This window comes from Chroicocephalus ridibundus, chromosome 1, assembly GCF_963924245.1.
Source record: "Chroicocephalus ridibundus chromosome 1, bChrRid1.1, whole genome shotgun sequence".
In the NCBI taxonomy this organism is placed as follows: Eukaryota; Metazoa; Chordata; class Aves; order Charadriiformes; family Laridae; genus Chroicocephalus; species Chroicocephalus ridibundus.
The window spans coordinates 25,379,339-25,398,421 of record NC_086284.1 but is presented as its reverse complement, the minus strand read 5'-3'; the positions used below and the strand labels follow the sequence as shown (position 1 = coordinate 25,398,421).

At 43.5% G+C, this 19,083-nt stretch overlaps 1 protein-coding gene across 7 annotated transcripts in view; it reads left to right on the top strand.

Moving 5' to 3' along the window:
• Positions 1-15,581, top strand: part of LNX2 (ligand of numb-protein X 2) — a 61,626-nt gene extending 46,045 nt beyond the window's left edge. For all 7 annotated transcript variants that reach the window (XM_063331789.1, XM_063331795.1, XM_063331804.1 and 4 more), the window contains 6 exons: positions 1,729-2,100; positions 3,603-3,749; positions 5,563-5,740; positions 7,628-7,859; positions 9,617-9,775; positions 13,219-15,581. In XM_063331789.1, the coding sequence (XP_063187859.1) occupies positions 1,729-2,100; positions 3,603-3,749; positions 5,563-5,740; positions 7,628-7,859; positions 9,617-9,775; positions 13,219-13,354 (1,224 nt within the window). In that variant the 3' untranslated portion in view covers positions 13,355-15,581. The remainder of the gene's footprint in view (positions 1-1,728; positions 2,101-3,602; positions 3,750-5,562; positions 5,741-7,627; positions 7,860-9,616; positions 9,776-13,218) is intronic.
• Positions 15,582-19,083: the final 3,502 nt, after the last annotated feature.

Sequence of the window (19,083 nt, the reverse complement as noted above, 5' to 3'; positions counted from 1 at the left end):
TTGCATATATTCTTCTGTGCCCTTTGAGCGCTTCCATATTTTATGTATTTACTTTAGCTAGCGACAGCTAAAAATAAAACTAGATTTAATTTAAGGGCTCTGACAGATGAGCGCTAGTGGGTTTTGCTGGTGGCAGCTCTAAATGTTACTTCTCCTAGCTGCGCCTCCTGTCCCTCTGCCCAAGGTTACAGCCTGTCTCGGGGCAGTAGCAGACCAGGACACGGCCGTGGTTCGGTGCTGCTGGGAGCGGTGGCTTTGTACTGGGCATGGGGCTGGAGATGGAGGTGGCTTAGCAAGGGTACGGCCACCCCTTTGCCCTGTGGAAAGCAAGTTTGGCATCAAGTGGTTTGGCATTGACCTCTCGGAGCCCCTCAGCTCAGATGCGTGATGTAAATGTGACCTCTGTCATACATAGATTTCTAAGTCTTTTCTCTTCCTATTTTTTCTTAAGTGTTAATATTTCTATTAGATGGTGGGAAGCTGCAAATGTATATTTTTACTTAGGTTGCAACGGCGACCATCAAAGGCTTAGGTAAGGTAGGTCAGTATAGCCCAATGGGTGTTAATTTCTATCTGCTGAAATGGGTTCCTCCATCAGGGCATAATGGTACGTGCAAAGGATGAAGTTTTAGTGTTGACTTTGAACCTCTTCCTACAGAACAAGGCAAATACAGCTTTCGTGCAGGTTTTTGTGGTGCTCCTGTTTTCTGCCAAATCCCATTGCACCGTCAATTTTTATCTTAGCTTGATAGCGCAAGAAATGACTGAAGATTACTGACCAGTGGGCCACATAACACATGCAGTTCTTATTTATAGAGAGTAAAAGTTTAATCTGTTTTTCATTTACAAACTGAATTTTGAGTGATGAAAGTTGTAAGTCTGAAACTGACCTAGTTGCAATTGGAGGAAAATCTCCTAAGTTGATGCGAAGACTTGGGAGCTAGTACAACCACCTGTTTCTACTATTATAATGAACGATTTTCATTATTCTGGATCTCAAAGGTTTTTTAAATTTTTCACATCATGGAAGTACTGCATATTGTTAGACATAAGCTTTCTTCAGAGATTTGGATGTATTCTTTTTATAGCTATTATTTTATAGTTTTAAATGATGCTGGGCTTGACACTGAAAGCACGCGCAAAGTTCTTGTCCTGGAGAACAAACAATGTTAAGATTGAAGGAAGACAAGCATAGGAGACCAGGAGAACAAAAGCCCTGGACTATAATGACAGAGGGTGTTCACTCTTAGAGAGATGTTGTCACCTTTGTGGGAAGAGGCCTCAGGTTGCACCAGGGGAGGTTTAGATTGGATATTAGGAAAAAATACTTCACTGAAGGGGTTGTCCAGCACTGGAACAGGCTGCCCAGGGAAGTGGTTGAGTCCCATCCCAGAGATATTCAAAAGATGTGTAGATGTGGTACTTCAGGACACGGTTTAGTGGTGGAGTTGGCAGTGTTAGATTAACAGTTGGACATGATGATCTTAAGAGTCTTTTCCACCCTAAAAATAGGTTTGTAGATTGAGCAGCCAAAATGGGTTTGCAGGAGAGGATGGAAGGATGAGAGAAGAAGCCTGGTAGGGTCGGATACGTAGGTTGCTCCAAGGTTGGTTTTGCAGTGAGCTCTGAACTTAGTTTGGAAAGGACTTTATTTCCATAACCAGGAACAATTAAACACGTGAGAATATTCTGATTTTTTTTTTTTTTTTGGTGGTTGTTGTTTTGCAGGTCAATAGCTTTGACATAAGCAACGTGTCTCACAACCATGCTCGAGCTGTGCTCTCCCAGCCTTGCTCGGTGCTGCACCTCACCGTGCTGAGGGAGAGGCGGTTCGGCAGCCGCACACACAACCACGTGGATGCCACCAGCTCCTCGCGGGAGGACAGCTTTCAAGTGACGCTGCACAAGCGCGACTCCAGCGAGCAGCTTGGCATTAAGCTTGTGCGCAGAACAGACGAGCCCGGAGTTTTTATTCTCGACCTTTTGGAAGGGGGGTTGGCTGCTCAAGACGGCAGGCTCTGCAGCAATGACCGCGTACTTGCAATTAATGGACATGACTTGAAGCACGGGACACCTGAGCTTGCTGCTCAGGTTATACAGGTAATTTGCATTCCCTGCCTGAGTCCTTAGCTCAGCTTTATTTCTTGGGCAAAGCCTGGGGCAGAGTCGGTCCCAGAGAGATCAGCTTGTGTAACGCCTAAAAGCCTGCAGCGATGCAATTTGCTGTGATTTATGTTCTGGAAATAATAGCGCAAAACCGGGCTTGCCTTGGCACCTAGCAGGTGAACTTCACCTCCTCAGAAGTGAAAAGTGCATTAGTCTTCCCTGGCGTACAGCCTGAAGGTTAGAAGGCTGCTTGTGTGAGCAAGGAGAGTACCATGTAGCCTCTTGAGGATTATTATTATATTTATATAGGTACTGTAATTTTAATCTCTCGGTAAGCTCTATAAAAGTGGGCTTTGTTTTGTATTGATTTGCTTGTGCATGGAATTGGGGTTAAAACAGGAAAGTGATTTGTTAGACTTTGTAGAGGCAACAGGTAGCAGCTGAGAAGGAAAAAATAGATCTTCCACGAGTCCCATGCGCTAAAATTCATTTTCTGAGCATTCAGGAAAATACTATTCCTTTCCTGAATGTCCCAATGTCTGGCTTTGCTGTGGACAAAAACAGTACCCAAAGCTTGATGCAGTGTGACATATGACCTTTCCCTGTTCCCACAGGAAAACCTTTACCCCATGGCTTTCTCCCAGTCTGTAAGGAAACAGCTGCAGCACATCGCTGCTTCCTGATGGTGGGATGATTTTTTAGGAAAATTGGAATACAGTAATAGTAGGTTCTTGCAGTCTAGTGCAGTCATCTTTGTTTAACTCAGCACCACATAGAGAAAGAACTCCAATACAAATGAGATGAGTAGTAAATACTTGTTTCAGGAATAATTTCGAGAGCTTCCCTTGCAGTTAAAGGAAAACAACAATGATCTTGGGAGTTTTAATTTCTGTTTCCCAGTTTTTGTATACGATGTGTACCCAGTTACACTGGGTAACTTTTCTCTATTGAGGTGTGGGTTTGCGGCAATAGAAAGAGTTGACGTTTTATTTAACATCTGGTAACTGAGTCTCCTGATACTCCCCAAACTCCAGAATTCGACGGTCTGCTCCTATCTAACATCTTTGTTGGAAGCCTCTTTGGGAATTAGCAGAGGTGTTCAGAACTTCTGACGAACATCTGCAGACCCTGGAGTCATCACGTGGGCATTTCTTTCTTTTATTGCTACATGTTGCACAAGTTCGCAGAGGCTGCAAATGGAATTGGGTGATTTTTAATGTTTGAAGCTTCATAACACAAAATGAGAAATGATCCTTTTGGCAGAGGATTTCCAGCTGATGTAAATGTAACATCAGATGCAAAAGAGGAGTGTTAATATCCTCTCTGTTCTGGGGGGAATTGCAGCAAGAAGCAACTAAGGGACTGTGAAGTCCCCCGGTAATTGGAAAACAAGTTCTGCTGTTTTCTTGTTTCATATTTCGTCATATGTTTTCCTTCTTCTCTGCCAATAATCAATATCCTAACAATTTCATTACTCTTTTTTATATATTCGACAGGCTAGTGGGGAGAGAGTGAATTTGATCATCTCTAGACCCCTGAAGTCACAGACAGTCAGTATTATCCGAGACACCGGGACTCACAACAGCAACCCACACCAACACCAGTCCCAGCAGCTGTTTCACAGCAGACCCAACTCACATAAGGTTGGTGTTTCTGATTCTAAGAGGTATAAATGCCATTTTACTCATGTGATGGTATAAGTGTATAGCAAGGCAGGAAGAAAGGGTTATATCTTCTTTCTTACCTACTTAAAAAAAAAAAAAAAGATGATGACATCCAGCTACTCAAGTCCTGTATCATGTCTGGAGTGGGAACAAAAGATATGCAACAAGTTTCAGTATTTTTTTGTTTTTGCTGACTGCAGTGAAAGAAGCAAGTTCTCTGAGCTCATACAGCTGTAGTTGTTAGACCTTGTCTAAGTCAGTGGCTCATGTGTTACTGCTGCGTGGGAGAGCTGTCACTCAAGAACGTTATTTTTTTTGTTGCCGCTGTGCTGGCTGCAACCAGCAAGGACAGGAGATGTGGTACACACCATCCGGCATATAAAGAGCATGCTGGAGGGGTGTGTCATCTCCTCCATGAGCCAGGAGTGCTGGCTCCAAGACTGCTGAGTTCTGCAGAGTCAAGCAGGGAGAGAAAGGCGGAATGAAGAGACTTTCATGAAGCTAGCGTCAAATTATCTGGAAGACCTGCAGAAATAAAGCTTGTGGTTGAGATGTTCTTGTAGTTAGAAAAATATTACTTCTCGCTGTTGAGAAGCTGATTTTGTGAAATAATTGTCACGTTGACCGTGTCAACTGAGCCACCTTTCCTCCTCTCCACTCTGTTGGCATCATTGTTTAACATCGTACTTCTGTTGGGAGGATTTACACGTGTTGATAATATTTTCTTTTAAAAGTTTGTGTAGCTTCAGAAAAGAACAAGTGAGGCTCTAGGAAGCTTGTTTTCTTCCTGAGGGACAAAGGTGAGGCTCCTGAATACAGCTAGCGGCCATTAATACTCACCACAAAGTTAGACCATGTCAGCACAGTGACCAGAGTTCATCTGTATCAGAGCTTGAACCCACTTTCCATCTGCCGGCGTGGGTTGTGTTCATATCCCGGTTCCAAAGCTGATCCGTTGGCTGAGCTGATTTCCCTCACGTATCAATACCATCCCTGGGCTCTTTCAAAGTGGGAAGTCCCACGTAACGGCAAATGGACATTTCCCATGTTTCATACCATTTATCTTTGCCTCTCTCTCATTAACGAACAGCTGGTTTAGAAGCCTTGTGGCTTAAAAAATATTTATATAATTGCATGGCACCGGCCAGTTAGTCCTGAAGCCTGGAGACTTAAGAAGGAGCTGTCTTTATAGGCTATGGTATGTATACTAATCACATATGCGATTAACATGTATATGTGAGGAGCAGAGTCAATCAGAAGGAGCATGTGGCATTGGAAGTCGAATAAAGCAGCGTTGCCATTTTCCAAGAGAAGGCAGAGGAATAAATAGGTATTTGTAGTTGGAAGAATCTCCCAGGTTATTTCTTCTGTTATTTTGGATTCTGTTGATTTAAGATGTGCTGTGCCTTGAATGTGTCACTAAATATCCTGGAGAGATCAAAAGATTTGTTTCTGGTTTGTGCCCACTCTTTTGACCATATGGTTTTGTAGTGCAGTCCTAAAATTTAGCCCATTCTAGTGTAGGATGGTAAGAAAAACTGGAGTGAGATTTTCAAGGTGGGCCTTTCTAAACTTTTTGTCTATATTTCAGTATCTATGTGAGCAACTTTTTTGGCTTTTTTTTTCTGACCTGGAGAAAATCCAGCTGAAGCCATTTTGCACTACTTGGTCCTTTTAAACCATTCTGTTAAAGTGCCAAAGTATAGCGTTGGGGTCTATTTAGTTGTGTTTTGTTCTGGTTTTGGTTTTTTTTTTTCAAGTTTTAACAAAGTTATTTATCTTTGTCAAACAGGATCTCTCCCAGTGTGTTACATGCCAAGAAAAGCACATTACTGTGAAAAAAGAGCCCCATGAATCTCTGGGAATGACAGTGGCGGGAGGCAGAGGCAGCAAAAGTGGTGAACTGCCCATCTTCGTGACAAGTGTGCAGCCTCACGGGTGTTTGGCAAGAGACGGCAGGATTAAACGAGGTGGGGCTTGGTTTTCCCGGTGGCACGGGGGGCCTCTCATTGCTGTTTGATGAGTACGTGCTCCGGGGTCAAGTGACGTCAAAAAAGTCTTTTCACAGATGCAGGGAAGTGCTGATGGATGCTTTTCTTCATGTTTCAATAATGGAAATTCAGTATTTAGTATCGCACTTCCACCTTTTCTAGGAAAGGGATGTTTAGAGAACGATAGCAGGGGAAGCAAATAAGACCCGGAAATGTCTGGTTAAATTCTTTAAAGCTGACGGTAATCCCCTGAGCTGAGGGTCTGCTGCGATGCTTAGTGCACGCATCCTGTTTTTGTGTTTAATGCGGTGGGCTGGGCCCCATCTCTGTCCAAGAAATCTCCGCTACTCACTGTGACATCTGAACAGCAGAGATGCTCCGATGGCAGGCCACAGTGCAACCGTGCTAAGTTTACCCCCGAAGCTGTGTCGGTGTTGACCCTGGTTCCTGAATGCCTTCTTATCCTTTGGGACAGCTTGGGTTTGCTGGTCGTCAGGGGTGCTACAGCACCCGTCCGTGTCCCTCAGATTTGCGGAAGGGCACCGGGAGGTGGAGGTTATGCTCGGTGCAGGTGAAGGCAGTCCTGCCCGATCGATAGCAAAGCATTTGATGATTAAAACGTATCGTGCCGTATGTGAAACAAAGACTGCCTGTGAGATCTCTGTAGTTCAGAGTTCACAGAATTACAGATTGTTTTAGGAAGGAAGTTTAGGGGGGAAAAAAAAACGCTTCACAGATTGCAAATTTAAAAAGAACAGTGTGGGAGCATCTCTATATGCTCCTGAGAGAGGGAGATTTACACCCACATACCAACAGGTATGCTTCTTTTTTCTGTACTACTATGAAAAACACACTTGAGGAAAGAATTGCAATTGCTCTTCCATAGCATAACATTAAAGTAGCCACAGCAGCAACAAAAGTGATTTTAAGTTAAGCTGCACCCCAACTCTAGGTTTCCCTGGAAGGAAAAAGCTCTTAAAAAATGAGTCTCGTTCCAAATGTGACCCAGCTGTTCGCACTTTTCCTTTGTTTTTTCTGGCTTTCATCAGTAAGTGAGACATTGTGTGAAAGAGAAGACTGTCACTGCTTGGACAGTAAATGACATTCTTGTTTTCATCCAGAGGCTTTTTAAAAATATTCTGAAATAAGATAAAAATTGTGGCAACTTTTGTAGTGGCTTTGACTCTTTCCAGATTATCTTTGTAGAGATGCTTTTTCTTTCTTCTAATGGACTGGGTTTTGTACCAACCTTTCCAGTAGTTTTTGGATTCCATTTTGTCTCCCACGTAACAAGTGGGAGGTGTCCCTGCCCATGGCAGGGGGATTGGAACTAGGTGGTCTTTAAGGTCCCTTCCAACCCGAACCATTCTACAATTCTATGATTCTATGAAGTTAGAAAAAGCAGACGACCTAAAACACTCTGTGGAGCCTCACTTACCTGCAAGAGCTGGTTACTGTGTGGTGCCTGTATTGTTCCTTCCATCATTCTTCTTTCCCTTTTAAAGTTAGGGTGGACCTACGATCCACCACTGGAAACGATTATGTAGTGGCATCTGCAATAGCAGTTACAGCCGAGATGGTGAGGTGCTTAGGTAATTTCTGTCTCAAATTTTCAGGGCGATATACCATAGAAGCCACAGCGTTTGATGTGTTACGTGGAAATAAATGATACTGATCCAGCTTAATAGTTCAATACCTTAATGTTTCAAACTGACAGTATAAGGCTTCAGCACGGTTCACATTCCCAGGCTGTTAGTTCAGACCGTCTCAGCTCCAAAAACTACAGTATTAAATGAAACCCTTGGCGCGGGAGGTGCTGTCAGTAGGAACCACTCTGACAGAGTTCTCACTTGCGCCTTTGAACAGGTGATGTGCTGCTGAACATCAACGGCATCGATTTGACAAACCTAAGTCACAGCGAGGCGGTGGCCATGCTGAAAGCTAGTGCTGCCTCGTCAGTAGTCGCCCTGAAAGCCCTGGAAGTCCAGATTGTAGAAGAGCAGCCCCAGGCTAATGAAGAACAGTTGAGTACCATCGGTGAAAATGAATACGATGCCAGCTGGTCACCATCATGGGTCATGTGGCTGGGACTTCCAAGGTACGTAATTAATTGATAAATTAATCAGTTACCCATTTCAAGCTAAATCTGAGAGAGATACAAAAGCAGAGACTTTATTAGTTGCGGCACATCCGCCCTTATTTCTGCCTGCCTGACCATCTCGGCTGTATTCGGTTGGCAGCCTGCTTATGAAGCGGGTTGTGAACAGGAGCAGTGTTTCCTTAGGAAAATGGAAGATGAATAGGCTTGGTTTATCCCTTCAGAAACCGTAGTAACTACCCACGTGGATTCTTCTCATTGAACACGAGTCATTTTTTCTATTGTTTAACCATATCCTAACTTTCTGTAGAATATCTAAAACCAGAGAGGTTATTAATAGAAACACAAAGTATATACCCACATGTCTCTTTGCTAATCTACGACCTAAACATAGGAGGCCAAAAAATAATTTTAGAGCGTTGGACAGACTTGCCATTCTGACAGACTCTTGACACCGGTCTCTTGCACACGTATGATGAGCCTGTAGTTACAAATCCCTGCGGGTTAGTTTTTTTTTTTCTCCAAGAACCCACTGCCATCTCTTACAAACACAAAAACTCTACCAGATTTGCAGCGAGCTCCCTCCCCGTGCCTAATCTGCAGCCTGCTGGACATCGCCGTGTTTCATTTTTACTCTTCTGTTTTTCACTCTCTTGCGGCTACAGCTATAAGCTCATTCCGGCATTGCTTGCTATCAAGAAGAACTCCCACTACGGTGAATAGCTGTTAACCTGCATGCCCTGGCTGAAGTTACTTCCTCTCCCCCTGATAGGGTTACCAGGCTTAGGTCTGTAGTTTAAGCATAAAACCAGAAGAAGAACCAGGTGTACTGGTAGCAGAATGCAGATGAAGATGACAGAACCACGCGTTGGCCCTCCAAAGATTTCACACTTTTTCTGAGTTTTACTATCAATTCATTTCTCTTGCATTAACGAGTTACCTAATCTCAATAAGCAGCTCTGGGATTTGGTAAATGTGCTTCCTTTCCATGCTTCAGCAGTGGTTTATTGCTTATATACACTACAGATGCCCGTGCGTGGACCTTAAAGTTATGCTATGCATTGTGCTGCTGTTCTTTAAAGGAGGGTTGTACATCAGTAAAGAACTTGGCATCTTTTTTACCCAAAAGTTAATTTCTGTCTTGTGGTTTGGTTTTTTTTTTTTACTTACAGTCATTGCCAACTTCATTGGCAAGAATTAATTTTCACAGGGGAGATAACATATACTGGTACAGTTAGAGGAGCATGATCTGAATTATTTACATTCTGTGTAATAAAATGGTTAATCATTTGTATTTTCATTACTGGTGATGCATCAGTTCAGAGGTAGCAAAGATGATGCATGGATTTTTAGATCTTTACTTAAAGTAGAAAAAGCCTAAACCGACTGGGGGTGGAAGAAAAATGCTTGGCATTTTTGACTTGCAAACTGAAGATATCAGGCATCCATTTTCCACCCACGTTCTTGCCACCTGTGAAATCCCTAAAATGCCATTCTGTTACTGTCAGTATAGGTGATTATTCTAGCACTGCATTATTTCTTCCGAAGCACTCTTCTCTCTCAGGATTGTGGGTTTTTTTTGGGAAATCAGTTTGAATATTGCAAAATTACTCTGGGAACAGAAGTCAACTCACCGTCCCTCCCTTGCTCTTCCACAGTGGTAATGATGAGACAGCAGGTGTTGTGCCTACTATAAAAATATCTGTATGTGGTATACGCGTCGTTTTCTCTTGCTATCCTGTGCTTCCATTCCACAGCTGCCTACACAGCTGCCATGACGTAGTACTGCGGCGCAGCAATTTAGGGAGCTGGGGTTTCAGCATCGTCGGTGGCTACGAGGAGAACCACACAAACCAGCCTTTCTTCATCAAAACGATTGTTCTTGGAACTCCCGCGTACTTTGATGGAAGATTAAAGTAAGCTAAAATAATAGTAGTAGTAATAATAATAATAATTATAATCAGCACTTTTAATAGTTACGAGCTGGTGCAACTAATTGCTTAAGGAAATAAGTGCTGGGGGAGATCATGCAGCCCAGTAGTGCTTTGTCTCCCTGATGAGTGTGGTGCGGGGAAGTACAAGGTGTTTCTGTTGGGGAAGGGGTGTCTGTCAGAGGTGGTGCTTGTGCTGGCACCTCTGCCATCTCCCGTCCTCCTCCCCAGCTGCAGTGCTCATGTCACCTTCTGTCTCCATCTCCCTGTTGAACGCTCCTTTAGGCCAAGAGACATTGCAAAATGTGTATGTGCAGAACTGGCTGGTTCGTAACATTTTCGTCTTCCTAGAGAATGGTTAGAAGATTAGAACTTACTTCTGTAAAGTGGGGAAAGCTGCCTTATCCTTTCATGTAGCCTTCTGAAGTCACTGCTGGAAACTCTGGTACTGAAGATGAGTGCTGCTGCTTTAGTGGAAAGGCAAGAAAGTAGTTGAAAAAGTCAGTACCTCAGAAAAGATAGGGAAGGAACCAAGTCCCCATGTCAGTGCCCTAAAAGTCATTAGTTGTCAGGAAGATCACTGATAAATGAGGCGAGTTCAGTGGAGGCCCCCAAGGTGGGGGGAGCTGGAGCACTTGCGCTGCAAGGAGAGGCTGGGGCGGCTGGGCTTGCTCAGCCTGGAGCAGAGATGTCTTCAGGGACACCTAACAGCCCCTTCCAGTACCTACAAAGCGACTATTGAGAAGACAGAGCCCAGGCTTTTCGCAGTGGTGCAGGGCAAGAGGAAGAGAGACTATGGGCACAAGTTGAACAAAAGAGGTCGAGACTGGTTATGAGGAGGAACTGTTTCCCCATGAGGTCAGTCAGGCACGGGTTGCCCAGTCTCTGTCCTTGGAGGTTTCCGAGACCCGATTGGATAAAGCGCTGAGCAACCTGGCCAGGAAGGCCAATGGCATCCTGGGGTGCATCAAGAAGAGTGTGGCCAGCAGGTGGAGGGAGGTCATCCTCCCCCTCTACTCTGCCTTGGTGAGGCCGCACCTGGAGTACTGTGTCCAGTTCTGGGCTCCCCAGTTCAAGAAGGACAGGGAACTGCTGGAGAGGGTGCAGCAGAGAGCTACCGAGATGATTAGGGGACTGGAACCCCTCTCTGATGAAGAAAGGCTGAGGGATTTGGGTCTCTTCAGTCTGGAAAAAAGACGACCGAGGGGGGACGTTATTGAACACTTATAAATACTTAAAGGGTGGGTGTCAGGAGGATGGGGCCAGGCTCTTTTCAGTGGTGCCCAGCAATAGGACAAGAGGTAACGGGCACAAACTTGAGCATAGGAAGTTCCACCTAAACGTGAGGAGGAACTTCTTTACCCTGAGGGTGGCAGAGCACTGGCACAGGCTGCCCAGAGAGGTGGTGGGAGTCTGGTATGTCTTGGAATGTCTCTGGAGACGTTCAAAACCCGCCTGGATGCGTTCCTGTGCAACCTGCTGTGGGTGACCCTGCTCTGGCAGGGGGGTTGGACTAGATGATCTCCAGAGGTCCCTTCCAACCCTATGATTCTGTGATCTCACAGCTGACCTTGCTTTGAGCAGGAGGTGGGACTAGAGACCTCCTGAGGACCCCTCCGACCTTAACTATTATATGATCCTACTTAGACGTTATGTTTGGATGCAACCCTGAGGTCTAATGTGCGTATGTGCATCTTTGCCTCGCATAGAATTAGTTCCAAACTAGGACATACAGTTCCTGTTAAAGGTTCTCTTGTTCATAAACTGATCTTTTGTGAAGGTGGCAGTAAAGAATATGCAACTTGAAGTTTTATGGCATGATTTTAACGTGTAGATTTACTTACAAAGTAACTTAAGAAAAAATGTACTTATGCCTAGAGCCTTGCCAGTAATTGATTTTTCAGTTCAATGACTAAATAAATAAATGAAAAAATAGCTTGGCTGAACACAAAATTACATTTTTTTGGCCAACTATGAAACAGTTTGGATTAAATGAAAGATTCCAGTTCAACCCAAAGTAAATAATTTCAGATTGGGAAAATAATAACTAGAAGTCTTCATACAAATGGAAATTCAAGCGTCATTGCTAAGAAGAGGGGAAGTGTAGTTGTGGTTACACTTACCCCCTTGTAAGGAATGGAAAAGATGTTCTTTTGTGATATTCTGATATGGTACCCCCTGTTCATATGTACTGTCTCACTGAGAATATGGACTTAAAAATGGGCCATCAACAAGGGAGAGCTCCTTAAAACCTGCACCATGAGTTATCCCGCGGCAGGCCTTTTTGAAGCTGTTCTGTTTTGTTTAAATTATCTAAATGTTTTGTTTGGCCAGAGACAAAGGAGGAAAATAACTTCACAGTTGAACAGTTAAGACAGCTTTCTGCCTACATTATCTGTCTGGTATGATTTTATAGAAGGTGAGATGACTTCAGCGGAAAGACCCCGCTTAGTGAACTCTAGCAGTGTGGTTTGGGTGATGGGGTACCTTGGTTCTGGCAGAGAAGTGCTTTTAAATGCAAATTTGATGGATGCTGGTCACACTGCCTCATCTTCCTCTGCTCTGCCCCAGTGGAGGGCACTGGGAGAGCTCAGGAGAGCATCGTTTGTCCATCCATTTTGGTGCCTCCAATAGTTGGGAGGATCAGTTTCAGGAAAAGCCCTGTTTGATCTCCAGAGTCATGTTCGACTGCTCTGGGGGAAGCCAAACACACATGCAAATCACAGAGAAGAGGTACCTGGAGATGGAGCGTGCTCAATGTAGGAAGGACTTAGGTGTTTTTTAGGAAGTTCCTCTTGAGCTTGCAAAAACTGAAACTTAACCCTTCGAGGTCAATTTTCTCAAGGCCGGCAAACAGGACCCTCCCAAATTTCTGTTCCCTGCTTCAAAACGCAGAAAAGCTACAGCTTCTCAGTTGAACCATCTGCTGAGGGAAACTTCAAGCCAAATGGTTACATTTGACAAAATTGTAAGCCATTGAAAACAAGGTTTTCTGTTGGAGTGTGGTGTGTAACCATAAGTATCTTTACTTACACCTCCTACGGTAAAGCCATGTTGGGTGTAAATGTGTTATAATCCACACAAACAAACAGAAATGTTTCTGTCATGCATATGCTATCTCATTATCTTCTCTTGACTCCATTAGATCTTTCCAACTCTCTCTTTTCACGTTTCCCTACAGGTCAGCTCGTAATGCTTAATCTCTGGTATTAGAATTGAAATCTAGCGATTTGGGAATTTCGCAGATGAGTTTCAGTAGTAAACCAGACTTAAAATTGAACCCCTTTGGGTTTTTTAGCTACGCTTCCAACCTGATGCAGACCTATCACCCCAGCAGTGAAGTGCTGTCTGTTGGTGTGTACTAGATACTGCAGGGCAGTACTCATCATTTGTTGGTTTTGTTTTTTTTTTCTTCTTGTGTTTTGTAGGTGTGGTGATATGATTGTTGCTGTAAACGGACTATCCACAGTTGGAATGAGCCATTCTGCACTCGTTCCCATGCTGAAGGAGCAGAGGAACAAAGTGACTTTAACCGTGATTTGCTGGCCTGGAAGCCTCATATAGGTTTTGAATCACTTCGGTTCAAGCAACGTCTTTTTCTAGATAGCTGGCACAAAAATGTCCTCTGTCTTTTTTTCCCTATTGATACAGCTGGTTATAAGCAGGGCCAAAACTGCTGTATTTTCATTTTTTATGGGCCTCTCAGACTTATTCTATATATCTTTCCATCCTGAAATAGCCATTTCTGTTTGCTATATCCGTTGCTGATGCAAATGCGAATATACACATGCTCCCAGAGAAACTCCCGCTCCGATACAGCTGTCATTGAGCTTTCCCCGTCAGGCTTGTACAGTCAGCGGAAGAACTTAGTGGTTCTTCGGGTTTCTCTGCACAGTCCTCAAGTTATATGTGATATATAAACGTAATAGCCATGTGCTCGTTCTTCCCTGCGAAGAGAACGTGTGTCAGTACCGCAATGACACATCTATCTGCTGCTATGAATCCAAATCCGTTTCCAAAGGTACGTCTCTTCATTTCGTAAGCCGTTCCATTTTTGATTCAATATTTCAGACTGATTCAAGTAATCCATCTTACTCATCAGAAATTACTTGGTCCCCCAAATTTTTCTTGCAGGGCATCAGTGTTCATAGAAAAGTAGGACAAAAGCCTGATATTACTGGAATTTTTATAAAGTGCAATAATTGGACTCTTTGTTAGGAAACTTTACTATATTACAGAGTTTGTATCCTATAGTGACAAGAAATATGGAAGTAATTACTGTTGCAACGCTGGCGAGAATACACGTGCCCGAGGTCGCCTTTGAGTGAATGGCTTGCAGTGTGAGACTTTACTTTACAAATGAATGTTTTGCTATGTCAGAGAATTTTGATGAACATTTTTACGAAGATCATTTTTACCGTTTCTATTGTAGTTGTCAGCTCTCTTTATTCATGTGTGGAAACAATACTTTGACTTGTACTTTCCAAATGAGAGAACCATTTCCGGGAAAAAAAAAGCAAGCTGTTCAGAAACCATACGTTATGGTTTACAGGTGGGCAGGCTAGAAGGAAGGCTCTTTGAATTCGAGTCCAACTGCAAAGTAAGCTGCAAAGTTCACTCTTACTCTGTCACCTCCTGACAAATGTGCAAATGCCTTGATATCAAATGCTGAAACGATCTCTCTTGCATTTCAGGATATTATTTTCTTTTTTCCTTTAGAGAGCACCTGCCCTTAAGTTGTCAGTAAGAGTAACGCTGTTTATCTTGGATTGTATTTAGTGTTTTTACAAACCACCCTGTAACTTCTAGACTTTGCCTTTCCGTGGTATTTGCAGGCTAAGCACCCGTTTGTATAAGAAAATAGGGGTGGAGCGCAGAAAGAAATGTGCTGACCTGGAGCTAACCCTGCGTGTTGTCGGTGTTCTGCGTATTTGGAAAAGAGCTTCATTTATAAATCAGGTTCCCGACCTGAACTGATTTTATGAATGACCTCTGTATTGTATTATTAATTACCAGAGAATGTATTTGAGAATCACAGCGTATTTCAATTGTGAAGCATGAACTTTATTTTCAAACTTAGCCGGTATAATATCAGGGCATATTATCGCATGTCATTAATTCCAGTAGCTTTGTTTTAAAAAGAAATAAAGTTACTCTTTTGCAAAAAAAAAAAAATTGTAAAAATCTCATATGAATGAAGTGGTTTTATTCCTCTCTCTAATGTATGCTATTGGTTTAATTTCATAATATTAAAATATGGAAGAATGTCCTCTACAGTATATTACTGTACTGAGAATCTGTTTCTGAAGCAAACACCAAACTTATTTGATACTCGAACTGATTTGAGAACAAGTTTCCTCCCACCCCCAGATGCTGTTTAACTGCATGCTTTGCTCTTAATACAGGTTTTTTTTGTAAAGTACATCTTAGTGTAGCCTTTAGGAAAGATTTTGACATATGTACTAGATTTAATGTTTTTTATTTTAAAAATTACACTTTCCATCCAAAACCCTGCAAAAATCAGATTTTTTGATTTTTTTTTCTTTTATATGTGTATGTAACAAAAGCATGGGTTAGCTTAAACTGTGCGGTTTTGTTTCTGTGTGCTGTAGCTTTTGATCAGAATGTCTAGCGATAAAACCGTTCTGAATTAATTCCCTTCCTGAATAATTTTTCCCCTTTCTCTTGTAGCTGCATAGCTGGGTTTGGTTTTCTGTGCCTTCTGTTTTAAATTATTTCAAGGGTGTTTTTTTTTCCAGATATTGCTATCTAATTGTATGGTATTAATGAAGGATGAATGAAAATAAAAGTTCATTCTACTCATTGTCATAACTCAAAGTATCGTCTCGCTCTTTGCAAAAGATATGGGTAGCTCAATGCAGACTCAGTTTAAAGATATTTCTTTTCTGCTGTGATTTATCATAAATTACGGTTAATGAATGTACCAAAAGAGTCTGAGGGCATGGTCACCGAGCCAGGGTAACGCACCAGCTGTTTAACCAGTAATCCCAGCGCTGAGCAGTGTTTTTAAAGGGGAGGTAAGATCTGTGCCTTGTGGTGCTTCCCCGCAAGCAGCGTTTCCTCTTTTCCCCTCAACGCCAGCTGGTACCGATCCGCTGGAGGATGTTTTCACAGCATAGATTTGATGCAAGGAGACAGTCTTGCTGGAAACCTCCGTTTTAGAGCTGAAACTTGAGCCTCCTGGTAATCAGTTCCCATCTCCATCTCCTGCAGGCAAGTACGCTCTATCTTTAGATGTCTGCGAAGCTGGAATGAGTCTAAAAGCAATTTCTTAATGATTTGCAGTGAAGTTGCCCAGAACCTGGATTCTTATTCCTTGCGGTAGTTAGTGGGTTACGAATAGATGTGTTCCTTTAAAACAAAACTATGCCTATGTACGGAATTGCAGAAGAAACCAGCCGCGTCTGCCAGTGGGTTGTTATCTTTTGTAGGTGTAAGGTAAGAGCCAGACCATGGGAGTTTTGATTTTCAGACAGATGAATGAATTCATTGTTGCAGCTGAAGGTGCGCAGAGCTGTTGGGTGAGGTGGAGGACCTTGTCGTCTGTGTGCAGGAGCTTCGTGAGAGGAACGCCTTCCCCAAACAACCCTAGGGATCTCCAGCGAAGAATGTAAACCAATTTATTCGGCTTCACAGCATGCCAATGAAGTGAAATCTGAAGATATTTCATTTGCTGCTCTAAACTTCCTATTTAGAGTCAGGAACAACTGAGGGGGAAATTCAACATTGCAAAAGAATTAAGAATTAATTTATTTGCAGATTCCCTAATAGATCTGGGGTGGGTATAACAAAAATCTAAGCCTGGTTCTCAGATACAGTGTGACCCAGATAATATCAAAACAAGGCAAGTTCCTTTTAGTTAAGAAACTTGACCGTTCACTTCTGAGGCAATTTTAATGGATCATAAAAATTTGTTAACGAACTGAGGTAGGAGATCCTGATGAGTTAAAAGGATGAGTATGCCAGGCAGGGCAGCAATGGTGGCAAACACGGGGTTAAGGCCACATGTGCCTGATGCCACGCTGGCCGTGAAGATGTTCTAACACCAAGGAAGGTCAGTACACACCCTCATCCCAGTTGTCTCAAGAAAATCCTAAGCAAGTGTACTTACCTAAAAAGTGGATTTCTGCCAACACATAGAAAAAGGAGAGAGAGAAAATGATTTACAACGGCCTCATCACACCTGACATAAATCCGTGCAGCTAGTGAAGAACAATTCTTAGATAACTTGTTGCCCAGAGGATGGAGAAAGCCTTAGACTTTATGCTTCTGGGACAGTTCAAATAATGTTATCTTGGTAAGAAAGCTTAGTTCTAGCTAAATGTTGACGTTGTCCTTGTGTTTGTTGCCATGTCACGTGGATGGGTGCCCCTGAATATTTGCAGTGCGATATGGATGCGATGCCCATGTCAGTGATGCATCGCGGTTGATAGGATGGCGACAAGCTCCCTTCTGCAGCGTGACTTAGGAAACTTCAGACAACTCAGAAATCAAAGAGGTCTGAGAGTCCAGTCAAAGGTGTGGAGCCTGCTCGGCATCAGCCGTGGCATAAACTGTGCCTGAAGCTGTTTTAGAAGGAGGAGGAATGTTGTTTGGGTTTGGGGGTTGTTTTTGTTGTTAAACTACGCTGGTAAAGGTTGGCTGGAGGCATCCGTGGGCTGCAAGCTCAGCCAAGCAGAAACAGCACGCACCTCAGCGGGGAAAGCCAAGTTTGTCTCGCCAAAGGAGGAATGAGCCAACCGCTCCCCTCACGGGAAGGGGAGGAATTGGGCAAGAGATGGAAGGGGAGAGCCCCTTCTGGAACTCTTTGGGGCAAATATCGCATCTAGGAGGGGCTGCCCCTCTTCACCCTCCTTTCCAAGTAGTAGCAGCTACCTTAAACACCTCAACTCCCCTCCTGCATCTTTCCTACCCTGCTTTAGCCCCAGCAGCCAGCTGTGGAGACCATGGCTTGGGTTTAAAGAGAGGAGACGGTGGCATTGAGGCCATTTTGCATCCCGCAGCAGCCTGCCGTGGTGGCAAATACCACCTTCGGCTACGCTGGAGTCAGCGGTCCTGGTCTCAGTGGTGACTTGTCGTCTTGCAGGGAGGTGGTCTGCAGAACAACCGTCCCCGCTGCTTAAGATGTAGGCTATGGATCCACAGCACACGGAATAACCTCTGCCGTGCAGGGGGTTCATCTAACAGCTCTGCTTTTTCCCCAAAGCCTGCTGTCTGGTGCTGCAAAACCACCATCACGTCAGCAGCTATCTTTGGTCTTCTACAGGTCTTCTGCCATACCAGTGTTGGTAATCATTAGAGGAACAGTTGAAGGAGAGAGGGTAAGTTTTCATAAAACAAGGCTCTTTCTTCATGGTTTTACCTATTTGTGGACTAATCACATTCCCTGCAGCACATTTTCTCTTACTGTGCCTTCAGATTTGTGATAAATTGTGGCATATGAGCACTAAATGGCAATGGAAATTAGAGGTGGACGTGTTCTGTTGCATTCACTAGTTTACCACTAGGCTGGACAAGATACATCACGTAAGAGAGATGGTATCATAAGCAGTGAGAGAATTTAATTACAATGACGAGTTTAATGCTATGATGGGGTTTAGACGTAGCCCTGACATTAGCTACTTGTAGTGACGTCACTGCTTAGCAACCTCGGCACCAGGCAGCAAGACCCAAAATGCCTTTTTTCTGCCCCTAAAGCAGGCAGGTGTTGAGCCTTAACCAGCCTCCGGGCGAGCCCGGGCATCCCACCGGTCCCTTTCTGAGCGAGGAGCTCCACTAAAGCCCAGTGGAGCCGGGTTTGCAGTTTGGACCCAGCTTTGTACGGTAATGAGCGAAGCACGCAATTAAGGAAGCCGTTTGGTATTTCTTTCGATCTGGGACAAACCAGAGTGCTGGTGGCTTTGCTCCCAGGTTTTGCTATAAAGCGATTGCGGGAAGCTACTGAAGAGAAGCATTTTAATCAGATTAGAATAGATAAAGAGTATAACCCCTTGGTTATACAATTGAGCTTTCTAATCATATTAGACTTTAATACCAGCATCAGTGCCATATTGGAACAACAATCGCAAAAAGCTACAAGCATAAAATATTACAGATCCTTAAACATATTACAAAATGTCATCCACTGAAGTTAAAAAAAATGTTACCGTGTTTGGGGAAATGTGCCAGCTAAAAAAAAACCACAAAAACAAGCGGGGGGGCTGCAGTCCTGCTGACATGTGCAGATTAAATGCCGCACAGCAGAGGCAAGGCTTGACCTTTTTGCTTCTTAC